The sequence below is a fragment of the Jaculus jaculus genome, chromosome 6 (genome assembly GCF_020740685.1).
Source record: "Jaculus jaculus isolate mJacJac1 chromosome 6, mJacJac1.mat.Y.cur, whole genome shotgun sequence".
In the NCBI taxonomy this organism is placed as follows: Eukaryota; Metazoa; Chordata; class Mammalia; order Rodentia; family Dipodidae; genus Jaculus; species Jaculus jaculus.
This window is the reverse complement of record NC_059107.1, coordinates 3912039-3929216: the sequence shown is the minus strand read 5'-3', so window position 1 is coordinate 3929216 and position 17178 is coordinate 3912039. Positions and strand designations below refer to the sequence as shown.

At 43.2% G+C, this 17178-nt stretch overlaps 1 protein-coding gene across 2 annotated transcripts in view; it reads left to right on the top strand.

Annotated features, from left to right (window-relative positions):
* Aff4 (AF4/FMR2 family member 4) overlaps positions 1-17178 on the top strand; it is a 96682-nt gene that overhangs the window by 63557 nt on the left and 15947 nt on the right. For both annotated transcript variants that reach the window (XM_045153718.1, XM_045153717.1), the window contains 8 exons: positions 100-262; positions 1566-2480; positions 8603-8691; positions 10420-10663; positions 12517-12611; positions 13343-13406; positions 13500-13636; positions 14189-14260. In XM_045153718.1, coding sequence (XP_045009653.1) covers positions 100-262; positions 1566-2480; positions 8603-8691; positions 10420-10663; positions 12517-12611; positions 13343-13406; positions 13500-13636; positions 14189-14260 — 1779 coding nt within the window. The remainder of the gene's footprint in view (positions 1-99; positions 263-1565; positions 2481-8602; positions 8692-10419; positions 10664-12516; positions 12612-13342; positions 13407-13499; positions 13637-14188; positions 14261-17178) is intronic.

Genomic DNA, 17178 nt, shown 5'->3' with positions numbered 1-17178 from the left:
TAAGTACTTACTGCAAATAAATTTGAATGTCAGATTTGGATGTTTTTCTGTTAACATTGTGAAGAAAACTTTTAGTTATTTATGTCTTATTTCCTTTAGTAACTCTGAACCTTCACATCACCATAGTGAAGGAGCAGATAACTCCAGGGAGGATTCAAGCAGCCACAGTGGATCTGAAAGCAGCTCTGGATCTGACTCAGAGAGTGAAAGTAGTTCCAGTGACAGTGAGGCCAATGAGCCCTCCCAGAGCGCGTCTCCTGAGGTGAGGCAAGAGGACTGCCTTCCATAGGGGAAGGGGAACAGGTGCTTACCTATGCTGACAAAAGGCACTTGAACTGTGTGTCTTAGAGAAAGAACTAAGCTTTGGCTTCCTTATCATTTGAGAAAACATTTTGTTTTCCTGATTAGGAGTTGCTTGAATTCATCTTGCAGGTCATTAAAATACTAATTTCTTTATTTTGGTCTTTATTTTTATGTCTCAGCATGAGAATTCATGTTATGTAGGTACTGTAAATAAAATGAATCTTAGGTAGTATAATTTTACATTGGGTTGATAAAATGCAGTTAAAACTCTCTTGGAGCCAGGTGTGGTGGTGCATGCCTGTAATCCTAGCACTTGGGCGCTGAGGTAGAAGGGTAGCTGTGAAGTCGAGACCAGCCTGTTACAGAGTGAGTTCCAGGTCAACTTGGGCTAGAGTAGGACCCTGCTTCAAAAAGGAGGGGGGAAAAAACAAAAACAAAAAAACTCTCATGGTACCTATATCATTTGCTTATATTATAGAATTAAATACAGTATATGATCATTTATATCATGCCTTTCAAGTTGAACTCCTGATGGGAATACTTGCTATTTAAAGGTCATTTGCAAGAAGCTGTGTGTAGCACCACCCACTTGAGATGGTAGTGCTCAGGAGGCTGAAACAGGAGGGTTTGCAAATTTGGTATTAGTCTAAAGTGCATAAAGAGACCTTGTCTCCAGAAACGAAAATGTAAAATAAAGACCATGAGTAACACTAAGCTTGTCACTCTGTTTGCTTTTTCAAGGTAGAGTCAGTTGTGATAGTGATGAAACATTTTTATAAATTAACTAAAAATCATTTAGTTAGTGGGTGAATTTTATAATTTCTAAATTATTCCTCAAACTTTTAGGAAAGTATTCATAGCTGAGTGGCACATCAGAAACTGTTAGGGTGCTTACTTCACTTGTCAGTTTGTCAAAGTTGAGTTCACTGAAGTGTAACAGCTCAGGTACATATTTCAAGTAAATTTGAATGTCAGACTTGGCTAACCATTATGTAGTTTCAAGGTAGCCTCAAACTCATAGTGGTCCTCCTACCTCTCCCTCCCAAGTGCTGGGACTAAAGGCGTGTGCCACCACGCCTCTCTTAAAATTTGTCTTCTTATCCAAGAGATTCAAGCTAATAGTACTTCACTCTTTCCTTGATCCAGTCAGAACCTTGGAAAACAAATCCCGTGTTAATTTAGAGATTAGCATTTGTCCTTGACTTTTTAAATAAGAAAAAGCTTTAATATTGAAAAATACATATGTATTTCTCTGTTTCTAGCCTGAACCACCACCAACAAACAAATGGCAACTTGATAACTGGTTGAACAAAGTGAACCCACACAAAGTGTCTCCAGCGTCTTCTGTAGATAGTAACATCCCGTTGTCTCAGGCCTACAAAAAAGAAGGCCGAGAGCCAGGGAGCAGCAGCTACACTGAGCCTGGCGGGCCAAAAGAAACAAGTGCTGCTACTCCAGGAAGAGATTCCAAAACCATCCAAAAGGGATCAGAAAGTGGGCGTGGCAGGCAGAAGTCTCCTGCCCAGAGTGACAGTACAACACAGAGGAGAACTGTAGGCAAAAAACAACCCAAAAAAGCTGAGAAGTCAGCTGCTGAAGAGCCTCGTGGAGGCCTAAAGATAGAAAGTGAAACCCCTATTGACATGGCTGCCAGCATGCCTTCCAGCAGACACAAGGCAGCCACCAAAGGCTCACGGAAACCCAGTATCAAAAAGGAGTCCAAATCTTCCCCTCGGCCGACAGCAGAGAAAAAGAAATACAAGTCAACAAGTAAATCTTCCCAGAAGTCACGGGAAATCATAGAAACAGATGCCTCGTCCTCAGATTCAGACGAAAGTGAGAGCCTTGCCCCTTCCTCACAAACCCCTAAGTATCCTGACAGCAGTAGGACTCCTGTTAAACCCTCCTCAGTGGAGGAAGAAGATAGCTTTTTTCGGCAACGAATGTTCTCTCCCATGGAAGAGAAGGAACTCCTTTCACCCCTGAGTGAACCTGATGACAGGTATCCACTTATTGTGAAGATTGACCTGAATCTCTTGACTCGAATACCAGGAAAGCCTTACAAAGAAACAGAGCCACCCAAGGGGGAAAAGAAAAATGTGCCAGAAAAACACAACAGAGAAGCTCAGAAGCAACCCTCAGAAAAAGTTTCCAATAAAGGCAAGAGGAAGCATAAGGTTTGTAAGGTTTTTATTTTTAGATAACATTATCTGAAATGCAATGAAAATCATGATTGTAACAAACAAAATAGGTTAGAGCTGTAAGTGGTCCAGCCCAAGGCCCAGTGTGACACTGTAATTGGAATAGTCTTTTGAAGTACCTCTGGGCTTCAGGCCCCTTCAGTAAATCAAGATGCTCTTTTAAAAAGAAGTATTTATTTTTATTTATCTATTTGAGAGAGAAAAAGGCAGAGAGAGAGAGAGAGAGAGAATGGGAGGGCCAGGGCCTTTAGCCACTACAAACAAACTCCAGATGCATATGCCATCTTGTGCATCTGGTTTACATGGTTCCTAGGGAATCAAACCTTGGTCCTTTGGCTTTGCAAACAAGCACCTTAACTGCTAGGCCGGCTCTTCAGCCTTAAAGATGCCTTTTTAGTAGAGATAGAGTGTCTGATAGCCAAGTTTAAAGTGGAGATTACAGTAGTAGACATCAAAAACTAGAGTAAGGATGTAATCCATGCCATCCTTTTCTGTTTTATACCCAGATCAAATAACACATTTCAAATTACAGGCTGGAGGTTGGGGAGATGGCTCAAGTGATTCAAGGTGCTTGATCACAGAGCCTGTCAGTTTGGGTTCAATTCCCCAGCTGCTCGGGTAAAGCCAGATTTGCAGCATTGCATACACAAATAAGTATTTTAAATCTTTGGCTTATTTGAGAGAGATGGAAAAGGAGAGAGATGGAAAAGGAGAGAGATGGGCACAGGCCCTGCACAGGTGCATTCACCGCCGTATACATCCATGTGGCTTACTTACATGGGTTCTTGTGAATCAAACCTGAGTGAGCACTAAGCCATCTCTCCAGTCCGTTTTATTTATTTTTGAGAAGAGAGAGATTGAATGAATGAATACTAGAGTCCTTTGCCACTGCAAAAGAAATCCAGATGTATGATTTCCATGGATACTGTGAAATTGAATCCAGACCAGTGGGTACCTTTAGCTGATGAGCCATCTCTGCAGCCCATGAATAATTTTTAAGTTGCTTGCTAATTCCAGGGATTTTTTTTTTTTTTTCTTTTTAGGTTTTTTAGCCTTTAATTCTAGCTCTCAGGAGGCAGAGGTAGGAGGATTAAAGTGAGCTTGAGGCCACCCTGAGACTACATAGTGAATTCAAGGTCAGCCTGAGCTAGAGTGAGACTTTTTACCTCAAACGTTAACCCCCCCCCCCAGTTTTTTTCTTTTCTTTTTTTCCCTCAATTTTTATTAACATTTTCTATGATTATAAAAAATATCCCATGGTAATACCCTCCCTCCCTCCACTTTCCCCTTTGAAATTCCATTCTCCATCATATCCCCTCCCTATCTCAATCAGTCTGTCTTTTATTTTGATGTCATGATCTTTTCCTCCTTTTATGATGGTCTTGTGTAGGTAGTGTCAGGCACTGTGAGGTCATGGATATCCAGGCCATTTTATGTCTGGAGGGAGCATGTTGTAAGGAGTCCTACCCTTCCTTTGGCTCTTACATTCTTTCCGCCACCTCTTCCGCATTAGACCCTGAGCCTTGGAAGGTGTTATCGCGATGTTACTCAGTACTCCAGTCACTTCTTTCCAGCACTATGATACCTTCTGAGTTGTCCCAAGGTCACTGCCATCTGAAAAGAGAAGATTCTCTACCCAAAGTGAGAGTAGCATTAATATAAGGGTATGAATATTAAGAGAAGTGCTTACTGGGCAGTTTGATAAGCATAGTATATATATTTTTTCTAGACATCAGCAGATGTTACACCCCTAGGGCTCGTGGCTACCCCTGTTTTAATTTTTCAGTATCAGGGATGTATTCCCCCCTTCCCCCATGGAGCGGGCCTCCAGTCCAATTGGAGGGCAGTTGGTTTCTACCATGACATATGTGCCACTATTGTCCCTGGTTTTTGTTTTTTTTTTTTAATTAAGTAACTCAACAATTTTACTGTGTATCCTTGATAATTTCTTTTCTTTCTCTCTTTTTATTTTCCAAGGTAAGGTTTCACTCTAACCCAGGCTGACCTGGAATTCATTATGTACTTCAGGGTGGCTTTGAACTCATGGCAATGCTCCTACCTCTGCCTCCTGAGTGCTGGGATTAAAGGCATGTGCCACCACACCTGTCTCTTTTCCTTGATAATTTCACCCACCCACTGCACACATCTGGCCTGGGTTTTTATTTTTATTTTTATTTATTCATTTGAGAGCGACAGACAGAGAGAGAGGGAGGGAGGAGAGTGGGCACACCAGGGCTTCTAGCCACTGCAATCGAACTCCAGACACTTGCGCCCTCTTGTGCATCTGGCTAATGTGGGTCCTGGGGAATTGAGCCTTGAACCAGGGTCCTTAGGCTTCTCAGGCAAACACTTAACCGCTAAGCCATCTCTCCAGCCCTGGCCTAGGTTTTTATCTGCCGCCCCCCCCGGAGCTAGGGTCTCACTCTGGTCCACGTTGACCTGGAATTCACTATGTAGTCTCAAACTCATGATGATCCTCCTACCTCTGCCTCCTGAGTGCTGGTTTTAAAGGCATGCACCACCATGCCTGGCTATTTTTTCCTTTCTAGGTCAAAACTAAATTGTCAGCAGGGCCTAAAATTTGCCTAGCCTGTCTGAAACTCTGAATACAGTGCCTAGCACTGAAGGAAAATATATGTCCAGCACACAAGCCAGCTTTCTTCCCTAAATGCTTCTAAGTAATTCAGCGACAAAGCTTGGTATATAAGGTCTGCCCTACCTAGACTTGGGAGGTGAGAAAATTCATGAATGTCTAAGATTTGAGGGTAATAGTCTTTTCTTTTTTTTTTTGGCTTTTTTCACTATGGAGTCTCAGGGTGGCCTTGAACTCAAGGCGATCCTCCTACCTCTGCCTCCCAAGTGCTGGGATTAAAGGCGTGTACCACCATGCTCGGCCTAAGGGTAATAGTCTTATAGAAACTCTTTGGAAGTAACAATTTGATCTTTTCAACTTTAGTGAGGTGTTCTTAGAAGTGAATATAATTACTTATTTTTTGTGGGGACAGATAATAGAGAATGGGCATGCCAGGGCCTGCAGAACCACTACACATGAACTCCAGATGCATGCACCATCTTGTGCTTCTGGCTTACATGGGTCCTGAGGAATCGAACCTTGGTACTTTGGCTTTGCAGGCAAACACCTTAATTGCTAAGCCATATCTCCATCCTGTGAATATAATTTTTAATCTATATTACATATTTTGTTGTTGTTTTGTTTTTGTTTTTTCAAGGTAGGGTCTTACTCTACCCCAGGCTGACCTGGAATTCACTCTGTATTCTCAGGTGGCCTTGAACTCCTGGTGATCCTCCTACCTCTGCTTCCCGAGTGTTGGGATTAAAGGTGTGTGTGACACCACGCCTGGCTAAGATTCTATAATTTCTTCTAACTCATATGTAACATTGTTGATTATAATTTTTGAAACTTGTGGCTTTGGTGAAATAAAGTGTCAAGAGGCAGTTCCTAGAGACAAAGCAGGTAATATTGAGAGGAGAATCAGTAAAGGGTAATAAAAGATCAAGATAACTTTTCATTTGTCATTCTTGAATTATTTGTGTGGTGAACAGACTCTCACTCTAGCCCAGGCTGACCTGGAATTCATTACATAGTCTCAGGGTGGCCTCAAATTTATGGCAATCCTCCTACCTCTGCCTCCTGAGTGCCAGGATTAAAGATGTACGCCACCATGACCAGCTAGGAACAGAGTTTTTATGGTAGATATTTTCATTTTTTTTTTTTTTTACTTTTTTTTTTTTGATATTTTCATTTTTGTTGCCTGCTATTTTGAAACAATAAGAATATTTAGGTTTACCTGTGGAAGTAGCATCATTAGCAAGGTAGTTTTCAACAAAACTTTTTTTTTTTCAAAAATCATTAGTCTTAATTGTAATCATAAAGCCAGTCTGGGCAGTGGAGATGGCTAAGTGGTTAAAGCACTTGCTTTACAATCGTGAGGATCTGAGTTCAATCCCCTGTACCCACACAAGGCCAGATGTGACAGCACACACCTGTTATCCTAGTGCTGTGAGGAGGAAGTGACAGTACAAATCTTACAGGTCACTGGCTAGCTAGTCTGGCCTAATTTGTGAACTGCAGGCCACTGAGAGAAACTGTTTCCCCCCCCAAAAAAAAAAATGCTGGTGGCATCCCTGAGGCTAAGACCGCAGCCTCATCTTTGTATGGACATGGACACGGACAGGCACACACAGATGGGTGCACACATACAGGAACATACCTGTACATGCAAAGAGAAGATGTTGAACTCGGGATACTGTCCTGCGATGCTGCTGGGATTGTAAAACTGTGGCTGCTTGGGAGCAGTTTGGCAGTTCCTCAAGAAGACGAATATAGAGTTATCTTATGACGCAGCCAGTGGACTCCAAGGGATGTACATCCAAGGGAGCTGAGCACAGTGTCTGTTCAAAGTTGTACTGGAGTGTTTGTAGCTGCGTTATTCACACTTGTCACAATGTGGAGAAAACCCTAATGGTTATCAGCTGTTGAAAGCATAAATAAAATGGGGCTGGAAAGATGGCTTAGTGATGAAAGCACTTGCCTGTGAAGCCTAAGGACCCAGGTTGATTCCCCAGTACACATGTATTTACAGATAAATAAAATATTAATTAAAAAACGAATAAATAAAATGGTTATATCTAATAATGGAAACTATTCAGCCATAAGAGGAAGTTAAGTATTGATTCATACCACAACATGAATGAACCTTCAAAAGATTCAGCTGGGCTGGGGATGTAGCTCAGTTGGTAGGTGCTTGCTTAGTTGGCATGAACCCTGGATTGCATCCCCAGCACCTTGTCAACCAGGTGTAGGGGCGCATGCCTGTACTCCCAGGTCTTGGGAGGTAGAGGCAGAAGAGTCAGGTTCAAGGTCATCTTCCTTTCCTTGAGAGTTTGAGGCCAGGCTGGCATACATGAAATCCTGTTTGGTTTTTATTATTTTTTATTTTTTGGCTTGTTTTAAAGAAGCCAGGCATGGTGGCACATGCCTGTACTCCCAGCACTCTGAGGCAGAGGTAGGAGGATCACCTTGATTTCAAGGCCATCCTGAGACTACCTAGTGAATTCCAGCTCAGACTAGGCTAGAGCCGGACCCTACCTCAAAAAATCAAAGGGAAAAAATCATGCTAATACATCAAAAGCCACATTTATACGTGACTACTAAAATTTGGCAAGTCCTTAAAGATGAAATATACAGATTAATGGTGACTGCTAACCAGGGATATTGAAAAATTTCTAAAATTGATGTGGTAATGGCTGTATGATTCTGAATATTCTAAATATCAAAGAGTTGTGTGCTTTTTTTTGGCTCTTTTTTTTTTTTTTTTTTTTTTTTTTTGGCTTTTCAAGGTAGAGTACCACTGTAGCTCAGCCTCTCCTGGAATTCACTATTTGGTCTCAGGGTGGTCTTGAACTTACAATGATCCTCCTACCTCTGCCTCCGAGTGCTTGGATTAAAGGTGTGTGCCACCATGCCCGGCAAATTGTGTACTTTTTAAAAATAGGTTTTATGGTGTGTGAAGTATATCTTAATTATGATTTTGTAAATACTTCCTCACAATCATTACATAAAGAGAATACCATCTAAGACTACAGGAAAGATCTGCTTCGGTGGTTTTCTTTTTCTTTTTCTTTTAAGTTTTTATTTATTTATTCGAGAGCAGCAGAGAGAGAGAGGCAGAGAGAGAGAGAATGGGCACACCAGGGTCTCCAGCCACTGCAAACGAACTCCAGACGCGTGCGCCCCCTTGTGCATCTGGCTAACGTGGGACCTGGGGAACCGAGCCTCGAACCGGGGTCCTTAGGCTTCACAGGCATGCGCTTAACTGCTAAGCCATCTCTCCAGCCCTCCCCCCCCTTTTTTTTTTTTGAGGTAGGGTCTCACTCTAGTCCAGGCTGACTTGGAATTCACTCTAGTCTCAGGCTGGCCTCAAACTCTTGGCGATCCTCCTCCCTCTGCCTCCCGAGTGCTGGGGTTAGAGGCGTGCGCCCCCACGCCCGGCTTGCTTCAGTGTTTAAGCTATGTGCATCTACTGCAGGAGACCTTCTAAAAGCTTAAGATCTGCTGTTTTCTGTTTTCTATCCAGAATGAAGATGATAACCGAGCCAGTGAGAGCAAAAAACCCAAAACAGAGGATAAGAGCTCATCAGGCCACAAGCCATCCAGCAACAGAGAGTATGTCCCCAACATGTTGTTGCGTGCCAGGATTGCTACACATGTATCATTTGTCATTAGGCACCATGCATTCTGAGCATTCTTTCTTTCTTTTTTTTAAATTTAATTTTTTGAGGCAGGATCTCACTCTAGTCCCGGCTGACCTGGAATTCACTATGTAGTCTCATCTCAGGGTGGCCTCAAACTCACACGAACCTCCTGTTTCTGCCTCCAAGGTGATGCACTTAAAGATGTGTCCTGCCACGCCTGGCTCAAGCGTTCTTTTTAGTGACTGTCGCACATATGCTCATTAGTAGTAGTTTCTGCTTTCAGTTAGTTGGAAAGTATTTAAAATATAGTTACACTGTTCTCTTTTTGTATCAGATTCCCCCCCCTTTTAAAATAAATATTAATTTATTTATTTAATTGCAACGGGGGGACAGAGATAATGGGCGTGCCAGGGCATCTAGCCACTCCAAACTCCAGATGCATGCACCACTCTGTTTTACATGGGTATTGGAGAATCGAACCTGGGTCATCAAGTTCTGTAGACAAACACCTTAACCACTGAACCATTTCTCCAGCCCCTCAGATCTCCTTTTTTTTTTTTTTTTTTTTAAGGTGGAGTCAGTCACTATAGCCGAGCTGACCTGGAATTCAATAACTGTATAGTCTTAGGGTGACTTTAAACTCACAGCAATCTTCCTACCTCTACCTCACAAGTGTTGGAATTAAAGGCGTGTGCTACCAAGTCTGGTCAGCCTCACTTAAAAAATTATTCTATTTTTTGATTTATTTGCATGCTGAGAGGGTGCAAAAGAATGAGCACACCAGGGCCTCTAGCCACTGCAAATGAACTCCAGATGTATGTACCACATCTGGCTTTACATGGGTACTGTGGAATCAAACCCAGGTCATTAGACATGGCAGGCAAGTGCCATACCCACTGACTCATCTCTCCAGCCCTCTGTTCTGTTTTTAATGGGATACAAATCTGGCGTCAGAATACCAGTAAAGCTGTGTTACTTTCTGAGTAGATGATTAGCTCTTCTAAGTACTTTAAAGGAGACTAGTTGCCAATTTGTAATTATTAATCTTTTCACAATTGAGTTATTTATTCGTTCATTCAACAAGTATTTATTAAATACTTACTGTATAGCAGATTTTTTTTTTAAGTACTAGATATATAATTGTGGGGAAAAGAACAGGTAATGGAGATTAGAAGATAGGCATTAATTATATATCCATGTGGAGGGCAAATCTTTTTGTTTGTTTTTTTTTTTTTTTTTTAATTTTTTTTGTTAATTTTTATTTATTTGAGAGTGACAGAGAGAGAGAGAGAGAAAGAGGCAGATAGATAGAATGGGCGCGCCAGGGCTTCGAGCCACTGCAAACGAACTCCAGACGCATGCGCACCCTTGTGCATCTGGCTAATGTGGGTCCTGGGGAATCGAGCCTCGAACCAGGGTCCTTGGGCTTCACAGGCAAGCACTTAACCGCTAAGCCATCTCTCCAGCCCAGTTTTTTGTTTTTTCAAGGTAGGCTTTCACTCTAGCCCAGGCTGACCTAGGATTCACTCTGGAGTCTCAGGGTGGCCTCGAACTCTCGCGATCCTCCCACCTCTGCCTCCTGAGTGCTGGGATTAAGGGCATGTGCCACCACGCCTGGCTGGAGGGCAAATCTTAAAAAGAGGTTTAAAAAAAATCCTTCACTGTGTAGAGAAATGCGGGCATTTGTTTTGTTTGGCAGGTCATCTAAACAGAGTGTTGCAAAAGAAAAGGACTTACTGCCTTCACCTGCTGGGCCTGTTCCTTCCAAAGATTCAAAAACAGAGCACAGCTCTCGGAAGAGGACTGTCAGTCAGTCCTCCTCAGTGAAGCCGAGCGGCGCTGGCAGCAAGGAGAGTAGCGGCGGTGGCAGCAAGAGTGGCTCCTCCTCGGCCAAGCAGAAGAAAGCCGACGGGAAGCTCTCCGGGAGCTCCAGAGACGCCAAGGTGGGAGTTCGCACATGAGCCCTTTCTGAAGTCACTCACTGATGCTTGTTCCCCCCAAGGTGAAAGTGCTTACGCCTCTGTGAATATCTCAGTAAATATGTGGCCTGTACATTTTACTCTCAGTCTTTCATGCTATTTATGATAAACTTACACTTGGATCTAAGATCATGAAACAGTAAAGTCGATGGCTATGTATTTGTTAATCAAGACCCAAACTCATCATTAAAAGTTGGTTGTAAGCCGGGTGCGGCACCGCACACCTTTAATTAAAGTACTCGAATTACAGGTGCAAGTAGCCACACCTACCTGTTTTATGTGGGATCTGGAGATTCAAACTCGGGTGGTTTCAGGCTCCTACCGGCCCTCATGCTTGTGCTGGACGTACACGTAATAACTGAGCCACCTCTATAGTCAGTCATGTTTGTTTCGTAAACACCATAAGGCTTTTGTGGGGAGGGGGAATATGCAGGTGTATGTGCATATAGGCTAGAGAACAGTCTTACGTGTCATCCTTAGGAACACTATCCACCTCTTTTTTTAGTTTTGGTTTTTGAGGTAGGGTCTCACTCTAGCCCAGGCTGACCTGGAACTCACTATGTAGTTTCAGGGTGGCCTTGAACTCATGGCGATCCTCCTACCTCTGCCTCCTGAGTGCTGGGATTAAAGGCGTGCACCACCACACCCAGCTTCCATCCACCTCTTTTTAAAAAAGAGGCAGAAAGGGGAAGAGACAGAGAGAATGGGTGTGCCAGGACCTCTAGCCACTGCAAATGAACTCCAGATGCATGTGCCCCCTAGCTGGCTTATGTAGATCCTAGGGAATAGAACCTGGGTCCTTGGCTTTGCATCAAGTGCCTTAACTGCTATACCATCTCTCCAGCCCAACACCTTTCTTTTTCTTTCTTTCTTTTTTTGTGGTTTTTGTTTTTTGTGTTTTTCAAGTTAAGTTCTCACTCTAGGTCAGGCTGACCTGGAATTCACTCTGCATTCTCAGGGTGGCCTCGAACTCCTACCTCTGCCTCCCGAATGCTGGGATTAAAGGCGTGTACCACCACACCCTGCTTTTTCTAATTATCCTTTGTTTATCTAACTCACAGATACACTATGAATCTATGAAGCCTGGCTATATGTAATAAATCAAAGCTTCTATATAATTGATTGGTATATGCTTGGCTCGTCTGTTGATGAATAAAGCATGAAAATAGAATGAAGTTTTATAACCCATTTGTAAATAAGCTCCTTTGTATCTTGGTTGTGTTTTTTGGGTTTTTTGGAGTGTTCAAGATAGGGTTTTGCTGTAGCCCAGGCTGACCTGGAATTCATTATATAGTCTCAGGGTGGCCTTGAACTCACGGTGATCCTCTTACCTCTGCTGGGATTGAAGGCATGTGCCACCATGCCCAGCTCCCTCTTGTGTTTTTTCTATTAGTTTAGTTTTATATAGGTTATAGTCCAACTCTCTCCTCCATCCATATTTCCATGATTTCCCTCCTCAGTAGGGTTATTGATGTTCATTACAACATGGAAATTAATTGCAGGAGGTAAAATTTTTTTTTCCATATTAGTAGTGGCTGAAGACATGCAGCTTAATTTTTAATCTCTTCACAGGGCTGGAAAGATGACTTAGTGGTTAAAGCCTTGCCTGCAAAGCCACAGTTCCCAGGTTGAATTCCCCAGGACCCACATAAGCCAGATGCACAAGGTAGCACAAGCATCTGGAGTTCCTTTGCGGTGGCTGAAGTCCCTGGCGTACCCATTCTCTCTCTCTGTTTCCCAAATAAATAATAAATAAGAATAAAATAATCACTTCACAGTTTTTTTCAACTTTTTTTTTTGTTTGTTTTTTTGGCTAGGAAAAGGTTACAAATAGCTCTTCTAACTGTCCTCCATCTACACCAACTACTGATGCTTCTAAGTCTCGGAGAACAAAGCTTGCCTTTGATGACAGGTGAGATAAATATGATTGTGTGTGTGTGTACATGCACATTTAAGAAACCTGGTATTTGTTGGTGGCTACAGGATAAACACTTTGTGTAATCTATAGAATATTTAGATTTTTTTTTTCACTTGAAAGGTATCTATTAGTACAACTACTGCTCCTTTAACTTAAAGCCCATTACTCTTGTGGTTGATGTAAAAGATGTGCTTTTCAAGAGACTATTCCTGCTACTAATGTCACTGCTTACAAGAGGTATGTTCTTATATTAGGAAGAGCAATGTTGTTTTTGTTTTTGTTTTTCCTGAGGTAAGGTCTTATGGCTCAGGCTGACCTGGAACTAACTATGTAGTCTCAGGGTGGCCTCAAACTCAGCGCAATCCTCCTGCCTCTGCTGGGATTAAAGGCGTGCACCACCACGCCCGGCAATATTGTTCTTTCTTACACTCTGATAGCAGGTACGTCTCTGCACGTCATATTTAGTTGTAATCTTTAAAACAACCTGAGTAATAGTATTTAATACTGAGGAACTTCTGTACACCTGAATAGAAGATGTGCCATGAGTAGGCTAAACATTTCATGGTTTTAAACTTCTATAAAAATATACCAGAAAAAAACCTGAAATATTTAATAATAGCTTATTTCTTTATTTGAGGATGTGTGTGAAAGCTGAGAGATAGTAGAGACTAAAATGACTTGGTAATTATCCTAGAAAATATTTATAAAGAAAATTTGTGTTGCAGAAACTACTCAGCGGACCATTACTTACAAGAAGCAAAAAAGCTCAAGCACAACGCAGATGCGCTGGTAGGTAGGCGCGCGCTCGCCGCCCCGCCCCGCCCCGCCCCCTGGCTGCGCCCCTTGTGGCCCCTGCTCAGCGCACCCGCCCTGTGTCCTCAGTCCGACAGGTTTGAGAAGGCTGTGTTCTATCTTGATGCTGTGGTGTCTTTCATCGAGTGCGGGAATGCACTGGAGAAGAACGCTCAGGAATCCAAGTCCCCGTTTCCTATGTACTCAGATACAGTGGAGCTCATTAAGTAAGTGGGAAATCTTGCTTCATCATTGGAATAGCATTGCATGTCTGCCCCGTCCTTGAAGGGCGCTAAAACGAAATGCATGACGCTGAAGAGGGCACGCAGTGCTGTAATTTTCTTGTGTTGAGAACTAAACACTTCAGTGGCTTTTTTTGTTTTCTGGGTTTTTCAAGGTAGGGTCTCACTGTAGCCCAGGCTGTCCTGGAATTCACTCTGTAGTCTCAGGGTGGCCTCGAACTGCCAGCGATCCTCCTACCTCTGCCTCCCGAGTGCTGGGATTAAAGGCTGCACCACCACGCCTGGCTCAGTGGCTCAGTGATTTGATTATGATGCTTGGAAGACAGGTCATCACATGAAGGTGAAATCTTTTTTAGGGCGTGGGCTTGGTGTTTTTGAGGTAGGGTCTTACTCTAGCCCAGGCTGACCTGGATTTCACTATGTCAGGGTGACCTCAAGCTCATGAATTGCCTACCTTTGCTTCCCAAGTGCTGGGGTGAAGGCGTGTGCCACCACGCCCTGCTTTTTCTAATGATCCATTGTTTATCTCACTCACAGATACACTATGAAGCTAAAGAATTATTTGGCGCCGGATGCTACCGCGGCAGACAAGAGGCTGACCGTGCTCTGGTGAGTGTCGCGAGCTCGCCTCGCTGGTGGCGCAGCTCTGCCTGTGCTGCGCCGCAGCCTGAGTTGACCCTTGAATGACTTGCGCAGCCCATGCCCCGTCACAGACTTGCTCTTCATGAGACCAAACGGAAGTAGGTCAGAATTGCTGCTGAACTGTTTTAAGTTCTTCTCTAACCCACAGCCCTCTTGAAAGCCTTGGCAAGGTGGGGCTGGTGCCGGAACCTTCATGAATAAGCGATCACTTTTCTGGGTGGTTCTTTCCACGCTCACTTTGTCCATTCACCTATATGCTTTTCCTTAGAAAAGTAAAAGATTGTGACTTGTTTTCTTGGTTCCAAGGAGATCTCGCACCCTTCGCTTGTTCTGGTTACATCTCCCATTCCCCTGGCATGTGGTTTAACACCGGGAAAAGAGCTGTGAAAACCTGACACAGTCCTGCTCGTCATGTAGCTTATACTCCAGTGGGAAGGGACAAATTCATCAAATAATCGTACAACTACAGGAATTAAGAACTCAGAAAGAAAAGTATTAGTAACTATAAGAGCAAAAGGTAGGGAGACCCACTGTGGAGGTTCCAGCATAGTGGAAAAGAGTGGGAAACATTCAAGAAACTTAGAGACCATGAGTGAGAAGTGGGTATGACTGAACAGGTAGGCAAGGATGATAATTATGCGTGGCCTTTGTAGAAACCTTGTCAAGATTCATGTGTTCTATCACCATTGGAATGCTCATAACTTATTTTCCTAATTTTTAGTGTGTGTAAATTTTTGGCTTTTTGAAGCAAGGTTTTACTCTAGCCTAAGTTGACCTAAAACTCACACTGTAGCCCAGGCTGGCCTTGAACTCATAGAGGTCCTCCTGCCTTACCCTCTGGAGTGTTGGGATTAAATGAGTGACCTACCATGCCCAACTCTTATTTATTTATTTATTTATTTTTGGTTTTTTGAGGTAGGGTTTCACTTCTAGTTCAGGCTGACCTGGAATTCACTATGTAGTCTCAGGGTGGCCTTGAACTCACTGCAATCCTCCTACCTCTGCCTCCCAAGTGCTGGGATTAAAGGCGTGCGCCACCACGCCCGGCTTTTTTATTTTCAAGGAGAGTATGAATCAGTGTGCCAGGGCCTATAGCCGTTGCAAATGAACTCCAGAGCTCAGACGCATGTTCCACTTTGTGCTTCTGGCTCTACATGGGTACTGAGGAATTTCCCCTCCCCATTTAAAAAAAATATATTATTATTAATTTGACAGAGAAACAGGGAGAGAGAAAGAGGGATTGGGAAAGGGGGAAAGAGGGGAGGGAGGAAGGGAGAGAATGGGTGCACCAGGGCCTCCAGCCACTGTACACAAATTCCAGATGCATGCGCCCCCTTGTACATCTGGCTAACGTGGGTAATGGGGAATCGAACCTGTGTCCTTTGGCTTTGCAGGCAAATGCCTTAAACATTGTGCAATCCCTCCAGCCCCCCTCCCCTTTTTTTAAGATAGGATCTGACTCTAGCCCAGGTTGAGCCTGAACTTACTCAGTAGTCTCAGGCTGGCCTCTTCTAGACTCACAGGAGTTCTCTTAACCTCTGGCTCTCCTGAGTGCTGGGATTAAAGGTATGCACCACCACGCCTCATGGTGGAACTTTTTTTTTTTTTTTTGGTAGGGCTTCATTTTAACAGTCTGACCTGGAATTCACTATGTAGTCTCAGGGTGGCCTTGAACTCTCAGAGATCCTCCTACCTGTGCCTCCGAAGTGCTAAAATTAAAGGCATGCACCACCACACCTGGCTGGAAACTTTAAAAAAAAACCCAAAAACAGACATATTTTGCCGGGTGTGGTGGTGCACACCTTTAATCCCAGCACTTTGGAGGCAGAGGTAGGAGGATTGCCGTGAGTTTGAGTCCACCCTGAGACTACATAGTGAATTATAGAGCTAGAGTGAGACCCTACCTCGAAACAAAACAAAAAACAATACAAAAACAACCATATTTTATAATGACCTGCGGATGATATTTTGTTTTTATTTATTAAAATATTTTTAGTTATGAAAATTGTGTATGTACGTGTGTATGTGTAATGGGTGTGCCAGGGCCTCTTGTTACTTCTAACACCAGATGCATGGATCACTTTTTTCATCTAGCTTTACATGGGTATTTGGGAATTGAACCTGGGCCAACATGCTTTGCAAGCAAGTACCCCTAACTGCTGAGTTATCTGGCCAGCCCCTCCATTTATTTATTTATGTATTTATTTATTTATTTATTTATCATTTTTTTGTTGTTGTTTTGTTTTTCGAGGTAGGATCTCTCTCTAGCCCTGGCTGACCTGGAATTCACTATGGAGTCTTAGGGTGGCCTCAAACTTACAGATATCCTCCTACCTCTGCCTCCCAAGTGCTGGGATTAAAGGCATGCGCCACCATTCCTGGCTCTTTATTTATCATTTTTTAAAAAATATTTTTATTTAACAGAGGAGGAAGGGAGGGAGGGAGAGATTGGGTGCACTAGGGCCTGTAGCCACTGCAGATGAACTCCAGATGCATGCACCACCTTGTGCATCTGGCTTACATGGGTCCTGGGGAATCAAACTGAGGTCCTTTGGCTTTGCAGGCAAATGCCTTCACCATTCAGCTATGCCTCCAGTCCCTCTCTATTTATTTATTTATTTATTTTTTTAAATGTCCCCCATAGGTTCATGTGTTTTTTAAAATAATTTTATTTATTTATTTATTTGAGAGTGACAGACACAGAGAGAAAGACAGATAGAGGGAGAGAGAGAATGGGCGCGCCAGGGCTTCCAGCCTCTGCAAACGAACTCCAGATACGTTCGCCCCCTTGTGCATCTGGCTAATGTGGGACCTGGGGAACTGAGCCTCGAACCGGGGTCCTTAGGCTTCACAGGCAAGCACTTAACTGCTAAGCCATCTCTCCA